This window comes from Mustelus asterias, chromosome 12, assembly GCF_964213995.1.
Source record: "Mustelus asterias chromosome 12, sMusAst1.hap1.1, whole genome shotgun sequence".
NCBI classification, from domain to species: Eukaryota; Metazoa; Chordata; class Chondrichthyes; order Carcharhiniformes; family Triakidae; genus Mustelus; species Mustelus asterias.
This window is the reverse complement of record NC_135812.1, coordinates 86,047,087-86,066,046: the sequence shown is the minus strand read 5'-3', so window position 1 is coordinate 86,066,046 and position 18,960 is coordinate 86,047,087. Positions and strand designations below refer to the sequence as shown.

The 18,960-nt window shown below is 41.2% G+C and overlaps 1 protein-coding gene across 5 annotated transcripts in view; it reads left to right on the top strand.

Moving 5' to 3' along the window:
- Positions 1-18,960, top strand: part of abca5 (ATP-binding cassette, sub-family A (ABC1), member 5) — a 113,690-nt gene that overhangs the window by 74,217 nt on the left and 20,513 nt on the right. For 2 of the 5 annotated variants that reach the window (XM_078225551.1, XM_078225549.1), the window contains 12 exons: positions 996-1,166; positions 4,435-4,470; positions 4,638-4,751; positions 4,978-5,115; positions 6,432-6,518; positions 7,035-7,126; positions 7,639-7,759; positions 11,023-11,152; positions 11,853-11,944; positions 15,424-15,599; positions 15,830-15,905; positions 18,706-18,800. In XM_078225551.1, the coding sequence (XP_078081677.1) occupies positions 996-1,166; positions 4,435-4,470; positions 4,638-4,751; positions 4,978-5,115; positions 6,432-6,518; positions 7,035-7,126; positions 7,639-7,759; positions 11,023-11,152; positions 11,853-11,944; positions 15,424-15,599; positions 15,830-15,905; positions 18,706-18,800 (1,328 nt within the window). Of the gene's footprint in view, positions 1-995; positions 1,167-4,434; positions 4,471-4,637; positions 4,752-4,977; positions 5,116-6,431; positions 6,519-7,034; positions 7,127-7,638; positions 7,760-11,022; positions 11,153-11,852; positions 11,945-14,727; positions 15,106-15,298; positions 15,385-15,423; positions 15,600-15,829; positions 15,906-18,705; positions 18,801-18,960 lie in introns of those variants that run through there. The other 3 variants (XM_078225550.1, XM_078225553.1, XM_078225552.1) reach the window with 3 other exon arrangements.

The following is an 18,960-nucleotide window of genomic DNA, read 5'->3' as shown; positions in this document are numbered from 1 at the left end:
CTATCTGTCCCTTAAAGTATTTTGTGCACCTTGGCATTACATAAAAACAGCAATAATTTAAGTGTAAACTCAGTCATTATTGTGGATACAACAACAGACCTAATCAAGCACAATGATTAATGATTGATGATGTGAATTACAACAAGAGAAATAAGAAAATATTAGAAAAGCACAGGTTTATTTACAGGATTGATTAAGCACCATACAGCTTCCTGAACTCAAAATTGGGTTCACCAATTTCAGACCAAAATCTTTGCCCTTCAATTTTGTTTCTCTTTCTTTGCACGTGCCAGCCTTAAATTTGTTTTTTTTTCTCTCTGTTTTTTGCTTTTGGATGGCAGCTGTTCACTGTTCTGCCATTGACACTTCCTCTGGACTGTGTTTCTTCCCTTTGCTTGTCCCATTATAACTTTCCCTTACTCTACTCCACCAACACTTTTCTCATTTAATTTCTTCTATCTTCCGTCCCATTACAGACTCTGACAATCTGAAATGTTAACACTGTTTCTCTTTCTACAGATGCTGCCTAACCTACTGATTATTTCCTGTATCTTCTGTTTTTATTCCAGATTGATGTGGAGATGCCGGTGTTGGACTGGGGTGAACACAGTAAGAGTTTTAACAACACCAGGTTAAAGTCCAACAGGTTTATTTGGTAGCAAATACCATTAGCTTTCGGAGCAGCGCTCCGGAAGCTAATGGTATTTGCTACCAAATAAACCTGTTGGACTTTAACCTGGTGTTGTTAAAACTCTTACTTTATTCCAGATTTCCAGCATCCATAGTAATTTGCTTTTGGATCAATATAATTAAGTGTTAAGGTGCAGGGAATAAAGGAACAGCAACACTAAAAAAGAAATACTATACCAAGTCATGGGACCCAGCTGAATATTGTTAGTGTTCTGTTTTCAGCACAGACTTGATTACTGCCACCTTGGATTTGATTTATGCACACACATTAATTATAATGTTCTATAACTGTTATCTGTTTGCAGATTAAAGCTCGCTCTCAACTCCGGCTTTCTGGCCTCTTTCCTTCTGCGTACTGGTGTGGTTACGCTCTGGTGGATATCCCAGTTTATTTCATCATAGTTGTAATCATGCTCATCTGTGTGATTGCATTTAATTCCACATCATTGCTTCATACAGGTGCTATAATTTCAATGGTAAGTAAAATCACTAGCATGCTTACTATAATTTTAATTAACCTAAGAATCCAACAAATTCTGCAAATATAATTTTCAAATGTAACACAAATTGTTTTCTTTTTACACTGTTTCAGTGGTATAGAACATATAACAATGAGTTATAAAATACACTTCAGTCCAAGCCTTTGAAATGTTAATCTGACATTAGCGAGAACAGAGTCATCCAGACTTCAGTTGTTGGCTCTATTCTGTCTCCACAGATGTTCACACAGTAAGAAGTCTCACAACACCAGGTTAAAGTCCAACAGGTTTATTTGGTAGCAAACGCCACCAGCTTTCGGAGCGCTGCTCCTTCGTCAAGTGAGTGGGAGATCTGTTCACAAACAGCAAACAGGGCATATAAAGACACAAACTCAATTTACAGAATAATGATTGGAATGTGAGTCTTTACAGCTAATCAAGTCTTAAAGGTGCAGACAATGTGAGTGGAGAGAGCATTAAGCACAGGTTAAAGAGATGTGTATTGTCTCCAGACAGGACAGTTAGTGAGATTTTGCAAGTCCAGGCAAGTCGTGGGGGTTACAGATTGTGTGACATGAACCCAAGATCCCGGTTGAGGCCATCCCCATGTGTGCGGAACTTGGCTATCAGTCTCTGCTCAGCGACTCTGCGCTGTCGTGTGTCGTGAAGGCCGCCTTGGAGAACGCTCACCTGAAGATCAGAGGCCAAATGCCCGTGACTGCTGAAGTGTTCCCCAACAGGAAGAGAACACTCTTGCCTGGTGATTGTCGAGCGGTGTTCATTCATCCGTTGTCATAGCGTCTGCATGGTTTCCCCAATGTACCATGCCTCGGGACATCCTTTCCCGCAGCGTATCAGGTAGACAACGTTGGCAAGAGTTGCAAGAGTATGTACCGTGTACCTGGTGGATGGTGTTCTCACGTGAGATGATGGCATCCGTATCGATGATCCGGCACGTCTTGCAGAGGTTGCTGTGGCAGGGTTGTGTGGTGTCGTGGTCACTGTTCTCCTGAAGGCTGGGTAGTTTGCTGCGGACAATGGTCTGTTTGAGGTTGTGCGGTTGTTTGAAGGCAAGAAGTGGGGGTGACCTTGGCGAGATGTTCGCCGACAACTGCCAGTTTCCAGATGCAATTTTACAACTCATCCGCTTCATCCTGGACCACAATGTCTTCGCCTTCAACAACCAGTTCTTCATCCAGACACACGGAACAGCCATGGGGACCAAATTCGCACCTCAATATGCCAACATCTTCATGCACAGGTTCGAACAAGACCTCTTCACTGCACAGGACCTTCAACCAATGCTATACACTAGATGCATCGATGACATTTTCTTCCTTTGGACTCATGGTGAACAACCACTGAACCAACTATATGATGACATCAACAAGTTCCATCCCACTATCAGACTCACCATGGACTACTCTCCGGAATCAGTTGCATTCTTGGACACACCCATCTCCATTAAGGACGGTCACCTCAGCACCTCACTGTACTGCAAGCCCACGGATAACCTCATGATGTTCCACTTCTCCAGCTTCCACCCTAAACACGTTAAAGAAGCCATCCCCTAGGGACAAGCCCTCCGTATACACAGGATCTGCTCAGATAAGGAGCATCGCAACAGACACCTCCAGACGTTGAAAGATGCCCTCATAAGAACAGGATATGGCGCTCGACTCATCGATCGACTGTTCCGACGCACCACAGTGAAAAACCACACCAACCTCCTCAGAAGATGGACACGGTGGACTGAGTACCCTTCATCGTCCAGTACTTCCCTGGAGCGGAGAAGCTACGACATCTCCTCCGGAGCTTTCAACATGTAATTGATGAAGACGAACATCTCGCCAAGGCCACCCCCACTTCTTGCCTTCATACAACCGCACAACCTCAAACAGACCATTGTCCGCAGCAAACTACCCAGCCTTCAGGAGAACAGTGACCACGACACCACACAACCTTGCCACAGCAACCTCTGCAAGACGTGCTGGATCATCGACATGGATGCCGTCATCTCACGTGAGAACACCCATCCACCAGGTACACGGTACATACTCTTGCAACTCGGCCAACGTTGTCTACCTGATACGCTGCAGGAAAGGATGTCCCGAGGCATGGTATATTGGGGAAACCATGCAGACACTACGACAACGGATGAATGAACACCGCTCGACAATCACCAGGCAAGAGTGTTCTCTTCCTGTTGGGGAACACTTCAGCGGTCACAGGCATTTGGCCTCTGATCTTCGGGTAAGCGTTCTCCAAGGCGACTCTTCACTCAGCAGAGTTGCTGAGCAGAGACTGATAGCCAAGTTCCGCACACATGAGGATGGCCTCAACCGGGATCTTGGGTTCATGTCACACTATCTGTAACCTCCATGACTTGCCTGGACTTGCAAAATCTCACTAACTGTCCTGTCTGGAGACAATACACATCTCTTTAACCTGTGCTTAATGCTCTCTCCACTCACATTGTCTGCACCTTTAAGACTTGATTAGCTGTAAAGACTCAATTCCAATCATTATTCTGTAAATTGAGTTTGTGTCTTTATATGCCCTGTTTGCTGTTTGTGAACAGATCTTCCACTCACCTGACGAAGGAGCAGCGCTCCGAAAGCTGGTGGCGTTTGCTACCAAATAAACCTGTTGGACTTAAGCTGGTGTTTACCCCAGTCCAAGGCCGGCATCTCCACATCATCCACAGATGTTGTCAGACCTGCTCGGACCTTTCAGCATTTTCTGTTTTTGTTTCAGATTCCAGCATCCACAGTAATTTGCTTTTACCTTTTAAGTGTTGTATAGGTTTGCAGTGTGATCATTTATGTCAGCAAACTCACTTAGTTAATAATTTAAACTGAGGCTTTGCAGTTAACTGTTCAATAGATAAAATAACTGTTTAAATCCTGGCAAGTGGCTCTGGTCAAAGCATTGCCCATGGGGAATGAACCAGGTAATGGCTGTTCCCAGAGCGTTTGTCAAGTTGAAAAAGGCACAATGTGTGGACCTGCTCCTTCTGTCTACAAATGCTTTAATCAGAGTCAGTCTGCCTGGTTTGAATTTAAACAAAAGCTTGACAGTTGACTGTTACCTGGTGCATTCTCTATGACAATGCTTCTACAAATCAGAGTCCACTTGCCAACCAATCAGTATCCTTTCCCTATGCGGTAGAAATTGTTGTTCTCTTTGCAATTTGTATTCATGCAAAATCTGTACTGATGAGTGTAAGATGAATAACTTCAACAACACGTCTCTTTTTTTTCAGGAATTTCATAATTGGGTTTTGAAAATGTTATCCCTGGTTAGTAGTTTCTTTCAGGATATATATTATGTACGGTTCACTGGAGCGAATAGAATACAGTCTGAAAGAAATGGAATTAGAGAGACAGACTGTTGCAAAGATTAATGCTACTCAATAGATCTCACTAAGTATATCTTTGTTACTTTAATTACTCTCATGTTTTACAGATGCTGTGTCTTATTGGCTGGGCCCCAGCGATGACGCTCTTTGCCTATGCTTATTCCTTCAGGTTTGATCGAATGCAGTGTTCTCGAGACTTTTTTCTGATCTCTTCAGTTATTGTAAGTAGAAACATAGGCATTAAAACAAGAACAATGATCAACATTGATGTTTACTTTGCTAATTTGTTTTAACAAAGCAGTATTTGGAAATTACCTATTTGATAGATTCAAAAAGCCATTGGTTTTGACTAATTGAGCATTGAAAGATTTTAAGTATTAATTATTCGTATTTCAATCATTTTTTCCCAAGGTAGCTATATAACTTTGAATTTGTGTTTTCTTGTAGATTAATATAATTTCAATTAGTCTAATATTCTTAGTCCAGCTGATACTAAAGGAAGCAGCTGCCAACATGCTGCACTGCGCTTTGTCACTTTTTATTCCACCATATGTGATTACAGGATACTTGTATTACACAGCCAAGGTAAGAAGCTACTTCTTTAAATATTGGTTTGTCTGAATGTATAATAGCTAATAATTGCATGCAAACTAATAGCCAAAATATGAGATACTACCCAACCTTCAGATTGTCGGTATAAAAAGAGTGACCAGAATGATTGAGCCATGAAGTCTGTTTGACTTGTATAGTGGTTTGATACAACAGAGGGCTTGTTAGGCCACTTTAGAGGGCAGTTAAGAGTTAATCACATTTCTGTGTATCTGGAGACATATATAGCCAGGTCGGGTCAGAGCAGCAGATTTCACTCCCTTAAGGACATTACACCTAGATCATTGATACCTATTTCTTTCTAGTTTTGCAAATCCCTGGAAAAATGAATTTTTGAAAAAAGAACTTGTCGCAATAACCAACATTGGTTTTTTTCTGGATTAAATTAAGCTGTTACAATATTTGGCTTGTTTCTTTGATGGTACAGCTTAAAAATTATCCAGAATAAAAAAAATCCAACATAAATATAAATGTGGTCCAATGAGAATGCACATTTCAGGAACTATTTGCATAACGTTATAGAAATAGAAATTACCAGCCCTTAATTAACCTGCATTGAAATCATTGCTTGCATTTTATCTTTTAATACTGCAGCAGAAAAGGTTTGATTACAGAGATAATGTTGCCTTAAATATTAAGAAAAACAGCATTTTTGTCAGGGATAGCAACAGTGGATGACTTTTTTAATGGAATTGCTGTTGACTGGCAAAGGCTTCATTTGGATCAAGGTGCACAAGTTCTCTGCAGTATACAAATAAAAATGTGAGCTGTGAAAACTAACGCTTGTGCAATTTTGGAGGAGATCTTTAAAGTTTTTTAAAGTTCATTTATTCGTCACAAGTCAGTTTATATTAACACTGCAATGAAGTTACTGTGAAAATCCCCTAGTTGCTACACTCTGGCGCCTGTTCGGGTACACTGAGGGAGAATTTAACATGGCCAATGTACCTAACCAGCATGTCTTTCAGACTGTGGGAGGAAACTGGAGCACCCGAAGGAAACCCATGCAGACACGGGGAGAACGTGCAGACTCCGCACAGACAGTGACCCAAGCCGGGAATAGAACCCGGGTCTCTGGCGCTGTGAGGCAGCAGTGCTAACCATTGTGTCACTGTGCTGCCCCACTGAGGCCCAAAATGACTTTACTGCCAAATTGCTTCTCTGCCTGCCCTTCTGTCTGTCTGTGTGGTGCAGTAAGATACTGATAAATAGGAGAAATGTATTGGTTAGTTATTCTACATTTTTTTAAAAACCATGACAACCTCAGCATTCATTGTAAGTTGAATACACAGGTTTTTCTGGATCACAAGGATGAGCCCAATCTAACAATAGGAACATATCTGGAATGGAAACAGAACATCCTTATAACTATCATCTCAGTAAGTTTTATTTTTTAACTATTGAACTGAAATAGGTCAGACATAAATGCGCCTCTCTGAAATTAGTTGAGCTGTAAATATAAGAAAGGACACTAGGAGTTCAAACTTCCAGAAATTTTGACAAATATGACAGCTATATAAAGAAGTTAGTTAACCTAATTTTTGGTTGAGTCACCTGGAAAATCTTGGAAGAAATAACAGTGTGGTTGGGATAAATGTGGGTGGCTGACTTGTACACTCCCCTTCAGAAATGAAGGGGACTGTGTGGAGATTAAAGTCCAGAATGAGATCTTCGGACATAGTGTCCAGTTAAATAATGAGAGGAAGGCAGATCTCGGCGGAGATTAACTTAAGTATTCATAAATATATGTCCATATTTATAAATATGGCTATTTTTCCATGTTTTTACACCTATTTTTATAAAATCAGTAAAATAATTCAAGAAGAGAAAACACTGATTGCTTTGCTTACTATTTAGGACTTGCTCAAGTAAAACAATTTTGTTTTGTGTTTTAGCCCTACATTCAATGCATAGTTCTACTATTTGTTCTACGCCAACTAGAGAAGATTCATGGAGGAAAAGCAATTCGAGCAGATACATGTTGCAGGTTAGTCAGCTCATCAGACTGAACTGCAGTGATCTTTTTTAATTATGGCTGAACAGTTTCTTACATATACCACTTGGTGTTTAGCAGTATTGGGGGTCAGAGGTGATCCTGGGCTTTTGTGGTACTAGAAGAATGATCCTGGAATTTTGACAGCAGTTGAATAAGAATTTCCTGTAGTTTGGCAGCATATTTTGTGGGAAACTAGAAGTTAGCAGAATCTGAGAGGGCAGAATGCAAAGCTTGACTCAGAGGTGAATCGTACTTTGTCAGTAATAAGGTGAATGGACAAGTATCTATAGACATAGGATGTACACTCTGGAAGCACTGACATATAGGTTTCCAATAGAATTTTGACTAACTGTTGGTTTCTGGGGAAAACAGAGCCATTGGTCTGGTGCCAACCTGATTGGGATCAACACAATCCAGCTTGGAATACACTTTTACAAGTGTAATGAATGCAGAAGCATTATCAGTTCCTGGATACAAATGTATTTTTTCCCGTTTTAATACAGAATTTTTCCCTCGAAGAGTAAATTCAAACTAAATACAGAAGAACCTGAGAATGAGGATGATGATGTCAAAGAAGAAAGAGCAAGGGTTCGGGAGGCATTGACTTGTCAGAGCTGTGAGGAGGTGAGAAGCTGCATGATTCAATCAGTTCACTGAATTGTGTAATGGAATAGCAAGTTACTTTTTAGTTGCTCAAACTGTGAATGGATTTTGAAAATGGGATTATTTTAATGAATGTTAGAACATGTTTACAGAAAGCTAGCTGTATTGTGATAACTCTCACGTGGCCCATGGGGAATCACTGATTGATCTCCCTGTGGGGCTCGTTGAGTATGAGTTTCCCTGGTAACAGGCAGTGGCCTTCCCAGCTGGAACTCATTACCTTAGCCTTATATAAGGCAGGCCTAGGACTAGGCCTGCTGAACTATAGTCCCCAGGTAGGGACTAATGTGTGTACACCATGGTAGTGGTTTTACTTTGCATTCTGTAATAAACTATGTTCCTTTCCAGTTGGGTTTCCTGAGTCACTACATGTATTAATATTGACAAATTATAGAAACTAATTAACAAATCAGCTTTATTTAGCACAGATTATAAGTTAAGTTCTGTATCATAAACATAGCAACTAGATCTGGAGAATCTAGGCACATGTTGTGCCCAAACATACATCAAAACATTTATGATGAAAATTTGCATTTTTTAATCAGCGTTTAGCCCATCGCCTGTGAGTGATCTGATTTTAATTAACATAAAATCACTTTTTAATGTGCTGAACCGCTTGCTACATTGGGTAGTGCAGACACTTAGTAAATTAAACAAATATATGTTCATAAGCTTTTAAAATCTTCCTTTTGATGTCACTGCACTCGTAAAATTTGAAGAGCCTCTCAACCTCCAAATAGACATAACGAGCAGAAACTTGCAATGGTGATTAATTCGATGTGGGAATGACCAGGTTTTTGTCAGCTTCCACTAAACTATGTTTTAAACTAGCACAGAGGATTGAGGATATTCAATGTGCATTTATAATTCAATGATTTTTTGCACCAAACTTCTGGCAAATTGCACATAAGAACAAAAGTGCAATGAGTGGAACCGAGTGAAACTCCTGCCTCTCGTGTCTGTGATGAGCAGGTTACTAGACGCCAGTGAATTTCAGAATTAGACACCAATTCTGGATTTGTTCTGCTGTGAGTAACAATTTCTCATCATTTAACGGTTGGTTGTGGAGCTTACATTCACCATGCACTTGCAGCCAGATGTTTGCTTGCTAAACCTCTTTACCAATGCTATGTCTTTCCTTACTTAGAATACTTAATCTAGAAACTGACATATAGAGCGGAATTTTATGAGATTAATTCCAAGTGACCACCTAATGTGAAATTGGGAGAGTTCCTGATCCATTTTTTGGGCAAGTTTTCAAGCCCAATTTTATGCACTTAGTCATTGAAAAAATGGTGTGGACTGTTTCTAGCTGCTGCAGGCAGTGGGCTGGGTTTAATTGGCCGGCCAGCTCGTAGAGGGAACTAATGCGCATGTGCAGACCTCCGATTCTGATACACACCACACACACGCTTGCTCGGCGGAGGTTCACAGCCGACCACAAGTCCCACAATTCATGGGCATCTAGTCCCCACGCCCACACCGATCAGGTTCCCCCGATCCGATTGCAACTGCAGAGTGTCAGCAGGCTCCCCCCTCTCCCCCCCCCCCCCCCCCCCCCATAGGCCCCATCCCCTGGCGGTGCCTGGTGGGCAATGCCCAGTGGCCAGTGCCAAAGTGCCAGGTTGGCACTGCCCAAGGGGCACCCCCCTGCCTTTGGCCACTCCAGGGGGCCTCAATGGCCTCTGGTTCCACCAGTGAGGCCAACAGGACTGTTCCCCATTTATGGGGAGCAGGTGTTTTCCTCGCCGGAGAGAACCTATCCTGGCGAAGTCATAAAGACAAGTGAGCCCGGACAATTGAGTGCCAGGCTCACTAAACACATGCAAATCAGAATTTCAATATATTTCAATAAATTATTCAAAACTCACCAGAAATCCGGCTCTCATAAAATCGCGAGAGCCAAGAAATCAGGCAATGATCCTGATTTCTCAGCTCCTGTGCGATTTTACTGGCTCGTTCCATCTATTGATGGGCGGGGTGAGCCGGTAAAATTCCACCCATATTGTCCCCTCCTCTAACGTGACCACTGTTCTTTTGTATAGCACTTCAAGATGAACTGTTTTATTAATGCAGCTGGTTGCTAGGATAACATGCACTTTACATATATGTTGTGGTCCGGAACTTCGGGTCGTCTTGGTAAAGGCTCCAGTTTTCTTGCCACCACATGTGATCCTGAAAGAGAATATTAAATATTAGCTGGAGAAGCCAGGATTGGATTTGAGAAGGAGAATTTTCTTTTGGATGTCATATTGCTAGATTAGCAAACTAACTGTTCAACATTGAGAAGACCAAGCATTGTCTCTGTTCCCCACTGCAAGCTGCATTCCTTGTGCATTGATTCCATGCCTCCCTCTGGCCATTGCCTCGGGCGGAAACAAACTCTTCATAAATCTTGGATTTTATTTGACCATCTCCATATCCTCTCCATCACCAAAAACATTTGCTTCCACTTCTAAGATTGCTTATTTTATACCCCTGCATCAATGTTTGTTAACTCTAGGTGCAATTATTCCAATGCTGTCCTAGTCAAAGTGCCACTTCTCATATTCCAAATGTCCGCTCACTGCCTGTCACCTAATCTGCACCAAGTCCCCTTCATCCATGCTCCATGGGCTTCTGGGCCACCAATTGTTCAAATTTAAAATGTCACTCATAAGTTCAAATCCTTCCTTGGTTTCTCTCTCAAATTTCCCTCAGCCCTGTAACCCACCAAAAACCCTGCATTCCTCCATTTCTGGTCTCTTGTATACCATTGACTTCCTTTGCCCCACTGTTGGCAATCATACTTTGAGTTTCCTACACCCAAGCTCTAGACTTCCTCCTGAAACTCCTCTGCATTCTTGACTTTCTTTCCTGTTTTCAACCTACTTCTTTGATCAAAGTTTTGGCCATCTGTCCTGTTGCCTGCTCCTTTGGTTCAGTGTCAATTTTGGTGTCGTTATATGCTCCTGAGGAGCACCTTGGGATGCTTTACTGTGTTAAAGATCCTCAAGAAATGTAAGTTCATTTGAAAGTAGAAAGAATTTGAAGAAAATGTTTTTGTGATTATGATCATAAGAATTTTGATGAGAGGAAACTTTGTGTTGCTTATAAATGGGTCTTGGATTCTAAAGTTTTTGGGTTGGAATTTTGCTCTCGGGGGGTGTGTTATTTCCAACAATAAACAGCACATTTGGATGGAAGGAAACATAAACTAATTTTTTTGGCTTTTAATTTTCTAGAAACCAGCGATTGTGGTCAGTAACATGCGAAAAGTTTACACTGGAAAGGCGCAGGTGTGCAATTGCTTTACAAAGAAAAAAAGTAAAAATACAGTGGCAACCAAAAATGTCTCCTTTTGTGTAAGAAAAGGTAAATATCCTTCACTGGGTGTGGTCGATACAGCACTTGAGTGTGAATGACAGAAAACAAAGAAAAACTGAAGAAAGTTGGCCTGGATGAAGTGTGTGTGTGTAAGCCTGGAGCTGGTTAGGCCTGTTTAATTTGCAGACTCTAACCACGTTTGTGTTCCAATGGAGATACATAAACAAGTTGCTTAATTGAGTGACGACCATGGTGGGTGCTATAAAAGAATGAAAAATCATAGGAAAGTAATCTGGATTAAGATTTTGTGCACGGTAACCTTTATTCAGGCCAATTTTCTCCACTTTTCTTTTTAATCACCTAGCATTGCCTTCACTCAAGTAAGCAATCTGTTTATGGATCTCTGTGGTAGCATAGCCTGTAGCCACATCTAAGATTTCAGTAGAAATGTGTTACATTTGTTGAAAACAGCCGTAGGATTCCCCAGTTGTACAGGAATGAAGAGCACTGTTTGTTTTCCAGCATTTTTGCTTGTTTCGCAAATGCACTAGGAACACCTAAAACACATTCTGACAGTCTTAAATGTGTGGGAGCTGCAGGTGGTCTGTACATAGGAGTTTCTTTGCCTCTCCTGCTGAGTACTCTGCATCAATGCAAACTGGTATATGTAAAATGGAATGAAAATTATTGCAATGGAAGTTTATATTGCACAAAGGCTTTGTATTCTAGATTTGTATATTTTTTTCAGGTGAAGTTCTGGGATTATTGGGTCCAAACGGTGCTGGCAAAAGCACTACTATTTCTGTGATCACGGGTGACTTGGAACCATCAGCTGGTCAGGTATGTTTATGACTGAAAAGTGGAGCAGTTAAGATATGTTGAAAAGTGAGTTGCAGCTACTGCAGAGTTTCCAATTTTTTGTGGTCTGAAACTCTTGACGGCTTCAGTGATGAAGGAAGAAAGAGTCTCAGTTTTACCAATGACCTGTTAAGAAAATAAGTATTTACCGTAGGACTGTAAACCAGAATGGAGTTGACTCCTAAAGCTAATGCAGTCAAGCAGCTTTAACCCTGAAGACATTTTTGTGAGGAAATGGCCAAAAATCTAATCTTACAAGTCTGCGCAGGCTTTCGTCAGTTACTCCTTTCCCATAATAAATCTTCTAGGTTGTTACCCATTACTGCAGAGCTATAGCTTACTCATAGCTATAGCTTACCCACTTTATCCCTTTCTCCCCTTTTTAATTCGATTTTATAGTGGCAACTCCGCAGCTTTGGGATAACTTCCATGTTGAAGGTCATTTAAAATATAGTATTCAGAATCTCTGATATTTTCTCACTAACTTATTTAAGTATGCTCCAACGCTATCTTTCTTCTTATCTATATTTAGACTTTCTCATTTCCTTTGTTTAATTCCTCTCACTTTTTATACGTCATTTAATTTCCTTTATATTAGTAGTCCTTGATTTCTCATATCTCTCCTTTCAACTGTAAATTTAAGCTTTCTCTGTGAACCATTTACTCGTAAGAATATGTCTAATCTGCAACCTGTTCTGTCTGAAATTTTTTGATGATCGTCCATTGTTGTTGTTGCCAGTTTTTCTGTCTAATTTATGTGGTCTAAATCTATTTTCATTTTGTTAAAATTCCCTTTTGCTCTGTTGTGTCTTCATTTTTGACTGCTCCTTCTCCAGTGTAGTTCTTGTAATGAACCAAGACGTTATAGTCACTGTTTATAAAATATTACCGACCTTTTCGTCGTCTCATTTGCTCAATTTTATTTCTGGAACTAGATCAAGCACTGTCTCTTTCCGTATTAGGCTAAAAACATAACTATCCAGAGAACAGTCCAGAATTTAATGTAAAAATTGCTTTCCTCTTGCCACTTACACTGGAGTAGGATTCTCCGGCCTCGGTAGATGTCTGCTGGAATCCCAAAGCCCTGCAGAATGGGGCATCAGGCAAAAATTGGGATTACGATGGGCGTCAAAACAATCAGGATTCACCCAACCTGTGCTGCTGGCCCTGGTCAGGTTCCTGCCTGCAGCAGGGCAACCCAATAATTATGCAAAGTCGCTCATTAGAATTAGCGGGTTTGACAGCCCATTCACCAGCTCCTGCCATTCACCCAGCCCCCCAGCAGGAGTGGCACCAGGTGGGCTTTGGTATTGCTAACCACAAGCGGACACATGGTGTGCTGGACCCCTAGGGACCAGGGGAGCACCACCAACCCCTCAAAGGAGAGGCATGCTGCCCCTCACCACTCAAATCACAGTTCATCCCCCCAACACCACACAGGCATGAGAATGACCCAACCTGACCCCCCCCCCCCCATCCTCCAGCCCTCCTCTGTGCTCAGGCCCCCCCCATTCAGGCCACAGACTTTGGCAGTATCAATTGGGCTTTCCCCCCTGGCACCCTAGCCCTGACACCCTGGCCTAGTGCCTGGGGCCCCATGAAGGGTCAAGGATGTAGGTCCACTGGCTATTTGCCCCTCTGCTGCTACCAGGCTGCAGAGGAAGGGTCCCTCAAAGGTCCTGGGGGCTGGGTGGGTTTGGGCTGGCAGCAAGGGGTTGACCTCACCACTCTCTGCCAGGATGGGAGTTTTGTAGCTGCATTCCTGCCTGTTAGCTTTGAAAATTCTGAAGTGGCCAGGTCACTTTAATCTCCATGCCCTGATCACCTGGCAGATGACCCATGTTTTGAGTGGTGAGGGTGGGGGAAAGAGGGAAGAGAGAATGCCCCTCTTTGGTGAAGAGTTGGTGGTGCTGCCCTGGAGGGGGGCCTGCCTCCGACTGTGGTTTAAAAAGCACCCGATCTCAGAACAGCAGAGCTGGCCGGCAGGTTCCCAAAATGACCTCATTTGCATCTTTCAGGTAGGTGAATCCCACCTGACAGAAGCTCCCAGCATCAGTGGGAAACTCTACTGTTTTCCCACCGGCGCAGGTACTTAGCCTGAAAATGGGAGAATTCAGCCCATTATGTTTACCCCAGTCTATCACTGGATATTCTGTCAACCTTTATTATAATCACCTTGTGCTTAATTTAGTACAAACGCTAATTTGTATACATGCCTCTTTTTTCTGTTCAGTAAAAATAAAAGACGAGGCTTGCATTCATATAGAACCTTTCATGATCACAGGACATCCCAAAGCTTAACAGCCAGTTAACTATAGTCACTGTAGTCTATAATAAACCCCCAAACGACTAACAGTTCCGTTGTTATTCCTTAAAGCTAACCAAATAAATCCAGCCTTTTCACAATCCCTATTTTGTCCTTGTGTTCCAATGTTGAATTGGAATTGTTGTTAAATATTGCCACTCCTATTTGTTCTCTATTTCACCCTTCCTGAAAATTTTGTTATTAAGAAGGTTTCATTCGCAATCCTACTGTAGCTTAAAATGAGTCTTTGTTCATCCTTTTATGTTATGTCCTTCTTTAGCTTACAAATTTTATTCAAAATATTTAATACGCAACTCAGCCCGGTCTCTTTCTGCTTAGCAAACTTGCTCGTTCTTTGTTATTTTGCTATTTTTTTCTCTTGCATTTTTCCTATAAAATTCATGTCCCTTTTTCCTTTTTGCTTCATCCTGCTTTTATTTCTTCCTCCATCATATTTTAGTTTAACCCATGTCAAAGCATCGGTTATGAATGGAATGCAGACCTTGGTCTCAGCCCTGTTCCAGTGAAACTTCATGCGCAAGCTGCTATTGTCTCAAATCTGGTGCCAATCCCCAGGAAGCTGAACTCTTCTCCTCCTCACTATCTCGTCCTGTCTGTCAGGTGATCACCTTTTCAAATGTGTCTTTCCGGAAGCCCTTCAGCTTACGGAAGATGCCTCAAAAGAATGACAAAGAATGTTTCCAATTGTTCCACTAGCTCAAACTTTGGTAAGCAGTCAAATACACAAATCATCCGGATTGTCCTACATCCCACAAATACAGTATTGCTTAAGCTATCCACATAACTCCACTCATTCTAAACTACCTTTATAGTGGTTGGAGCTCTGATGAAGGGTCACCCAGACTCGAAACGCTTGGCTCCATTCTCTCTCCACAGACGCTGTCAGACCTGCTGAAATTTTCCAGCCTTTGTACCTTTACACTGTTCCTTTTTTAAAAATAATAAATTAAAACACAAGAACGCAGTGATTTATCCCATCAAATACAATTTTGGATCATTGTCGACTACAGGTAGAGTTTCCACATATGAACTTCACAATCAACGGATCCTTCTGTTGGTATTGCGCCTCTTGAGCTCATCAGACCTGTTCGGGAATATGCTGAAGCCACTCAATTTTAAAACGGCTGTTTTGTAGGTGTTGATGGGAGATTACACAACTGAATATTTGCAAAGAGAAAGCTCTGTGGAAACTATAGGCTACTGTGCACAGGTGAACCCCCTCTGGCCTAAGCTTACTGTGCAGGAACACCTGGAGATATATGCTGCTATCAAGGGACTCCGTAAAGAGGATGCAGCCAATGCTCTTAAACGGTAAGAAAATACCAGAAGTTCTACTGTGACAAATTTCACCAAAATTTCATCAAAAAAATACTTTTCAAAGTTTTGAAACATTTCAGCTACTGTACCAGGTCGCATTTATGAATTACAAGAAAAGCTGTGAAGGAAATTGAATCTTTTATCAAATTTATTTCATTTTACCATTATTGTTCACTATGTATGAAATGAGGAATTAATTGATAAATATCCTTTACTTTTTACAGCATTGTAAAAGCTCTTGAACTGAAGGAATATCTCCAGAAATCAACAAAGAAAGTCTCTGCCGGGATAAAGAGAAAAGTACATATCAGTCAAGTTGTTGTATCCTATTTCAATTCATGAACTATGTTTTATGTATGCGTTTAGTGACTGTGCACGGATTGAGGCATCTGGATCAGGCAGATTATCCATCCATCTGTTTGCTTGCTTTGCTTTTTAAAACCGTCACAATTGCAATAAATCACTGTCTGTGTTAAATGTGATTGTCAACTAAAATCAAAGAAAATACAAAAGACTTTCAGAAGAGAATTGTAGCCAATGGCCATGTCGTTGCGCCATTCAGATGGTGTCCTTCGGATATTACATTGAATACTGTTTGTCTGATTTTCTTCATTAAGTCACATTAAGGTGACAAATATCATGAGGATGTTGTCCTTATTGGGCAGAACTTTTTTTTTGTAAAGTGGTGCAGTGGGTGGGAAAAACAGCCCTGAGGGCAGCTTCTTCTGCTGTGTATTTCAGGACTTGGTTTAAAAAAACAAGCGGGTCCCATGATATCATGGCTGGAGAGCCCACCCCGCCATCAGCTAAGTTTTTAAAAGGTGCCCCGATACAAACAATTAAAAAGAAAACAAGGCAGGTGACTATCAGACGCAAAGGCCTGATAATTATATTTAAATGCATTCAAATTAACATCAGAATCCCCTTTGCCTCATTGGCGGGGGACGGAGACAGTCGGAATGAGAAATCCCATCACCATAAACCGTGTTTTGGGACTCCTGCAGGATTTCCCACTCCCACCACTGATTCGGCCCCCCTGAAAATAGGAGTGGAAAATCACCACCATAGTCTCTGAAACCTGGTTTCGAATCCAGTTTGGGTAAGTAATGTGAAAACCTCCTATCTCTTGAGTGGTGCGAGATCAGCATTAGACAGTTCTGATGAAGAGTCACCAATCTGAAATGTTTGTCTCTCGATAGATGCTGCCAGATCTGCTGAAAATTCCCAGCATTTAATGTTTTTATTTCAGATTCCAGCATGTGCTACATTCAATGATTGAGATTGTCTCAAACAAGTTCCTTATGGGAATAAACATTAAATTAGCCATTAAAAAATTGTTGAATGGTTACAGCACAGAAGGAGACTAGTCAGTCTGTTGCATCTTTATTGGCTCTCTGCAGCAGCACCTTAACTAGACCTAATGTCCACTTTATCCCATAACCCTGCAATTTTTTTCTCTTCAGATGCTTATCCGATTCTCTTTTGACAGTCTCACTTGGATCTGCCTCCACGATCTCAGACAGTGCATTCAGATCCTAACCATTCACTGCGTAAAAACGTTTTTTTACATATCATCTTTGGTTCTTTTGCCAATCACATTAAATTAGTGTCCTCTGATTCTTGACCACTGCTAATGGGAACAGATTCTCCCTATCTATTCTGTCAAAACACCTCATGATTTTGAACATCTGTATCCAATCTCCTCTTAATCTTTTCTTAAAGGAAAATCTTGTCCAGCCTATCCATAAAACTCAATTCCTCGTTGCTGGAACCATTCTCATGAATCTTTTCTGAACCCTCTCTAATACTTTCACATTCTTCCTCAGAAGTGATCTCAAAATTGGACACAATACTCTAGTTTAGGTGAACCAGTACTTTATCAAGGGTCATAATAATGTTATAAAGCCCAGGATCCCATGTGCTTCATTGCTTTTTCAATCTGCCCTTCCGCCTTCGATGATTTGTGCATTGGGGGATCGTAGGAAGCAACGGCCTAGTGGAATTATCACTAGACTATTAATCCAGAAACTCTGCTAACTTTCTGGGGATTCAGGTTCAAATCCCACCACAGCAGATAGTGGAATTTGAATTCAATGAAAAATATCTGGAATTAAGGATCTACTGATGACCATGAAACCATTGTCAATTGTCAGAAAAACCCATCTGGTTCACTAATGTCCTTTAGGGAAGGAAATCTGCTGTCCTTACCTGGTCTGGCCTACATGTGACTCCAGACCCTCAGCAATGTAGTTGACTCTCAACTGCCTTCTGAAATGGCTGAGCAAGCCACTCATTTCAAGGACAACTAGGACGGGCAATAAATGCTGGCCAGCCAACGATGCCCATGATGAATAACAAAACACATAGTCCCAGTCCCTCAGCTCCAGATCCCCCTTTAGAATTGTATCCTTTAGTTTATATTGCTGCTGCTTATTCTTCCTACAAAATGTAACACTTCACTTTTCTTTGCATTAGTTTCATCTTGTCCACTCAGCCTGTCTGTGACCTGTTGAAGGCTATCACTAGCCTCCTCATGGTTCACAATACTTCCAAGTTTTGTGTCATCTGCAAATTTTGAAATTGTACCCTGCACACTGGATTCTAGAGCATTACTATATCAAGAAAGGTACTGGTCCTGAGGAACCACAGTGTGTACCTTCCTACAATCTACAATATGGAGAGTAGGGTTAACGGTTCAAGTCAGGACCTGACTTGAAAGGTCATCAAACTGAAAAGTTAACACAGCTTTCCTTTTGCTGCAAGTGATCTGCTGAGTATTTCCAGCTTGTTCTGATTTTTTTTTTTCCAATTTCCAGTATCTGTAGTATTTCGGTCACTCATTTGAGACTGAATATCCAAATTGGGAAAAGCACTTTGTTTCCCATGAACATAACTATTTACTAAAGTAATCTATGTAGTATTCTCCGAACCCTTTCTTTTCCTACAATATATTCTTCAGATATGTATGTGAAGTGCTATGCTATTTGGATGGTTATTTTATCTGAGATCCTCCGAGCATGAATTCAGGTTTTCTTTATCAGTTGTGACTAGAATTGTCTGAATTTTTAGTTTTAACTCTGCTATTTTTTTTGTTCTGAAGCTTTGCTTTGCACTGTGCATGTTGGGAAACCCTCAGATTGTATTATTGGATGAACCATCAACTGGCATGGATCCTAAAGCCAAACAGTTTATGTGGTAAGTGGCAAATATATTCAACTTCAGATAGGAATACAATGCACTTAGGCAGAAGTAGCCACTGACTATAATAAAATTTAGTCTGTGTATCATTATTTGACCTGAAATAAGTCTTCAGAGGCGGTGTCCCTTCACCAGATTCCTTCTTATTTACAAGCTG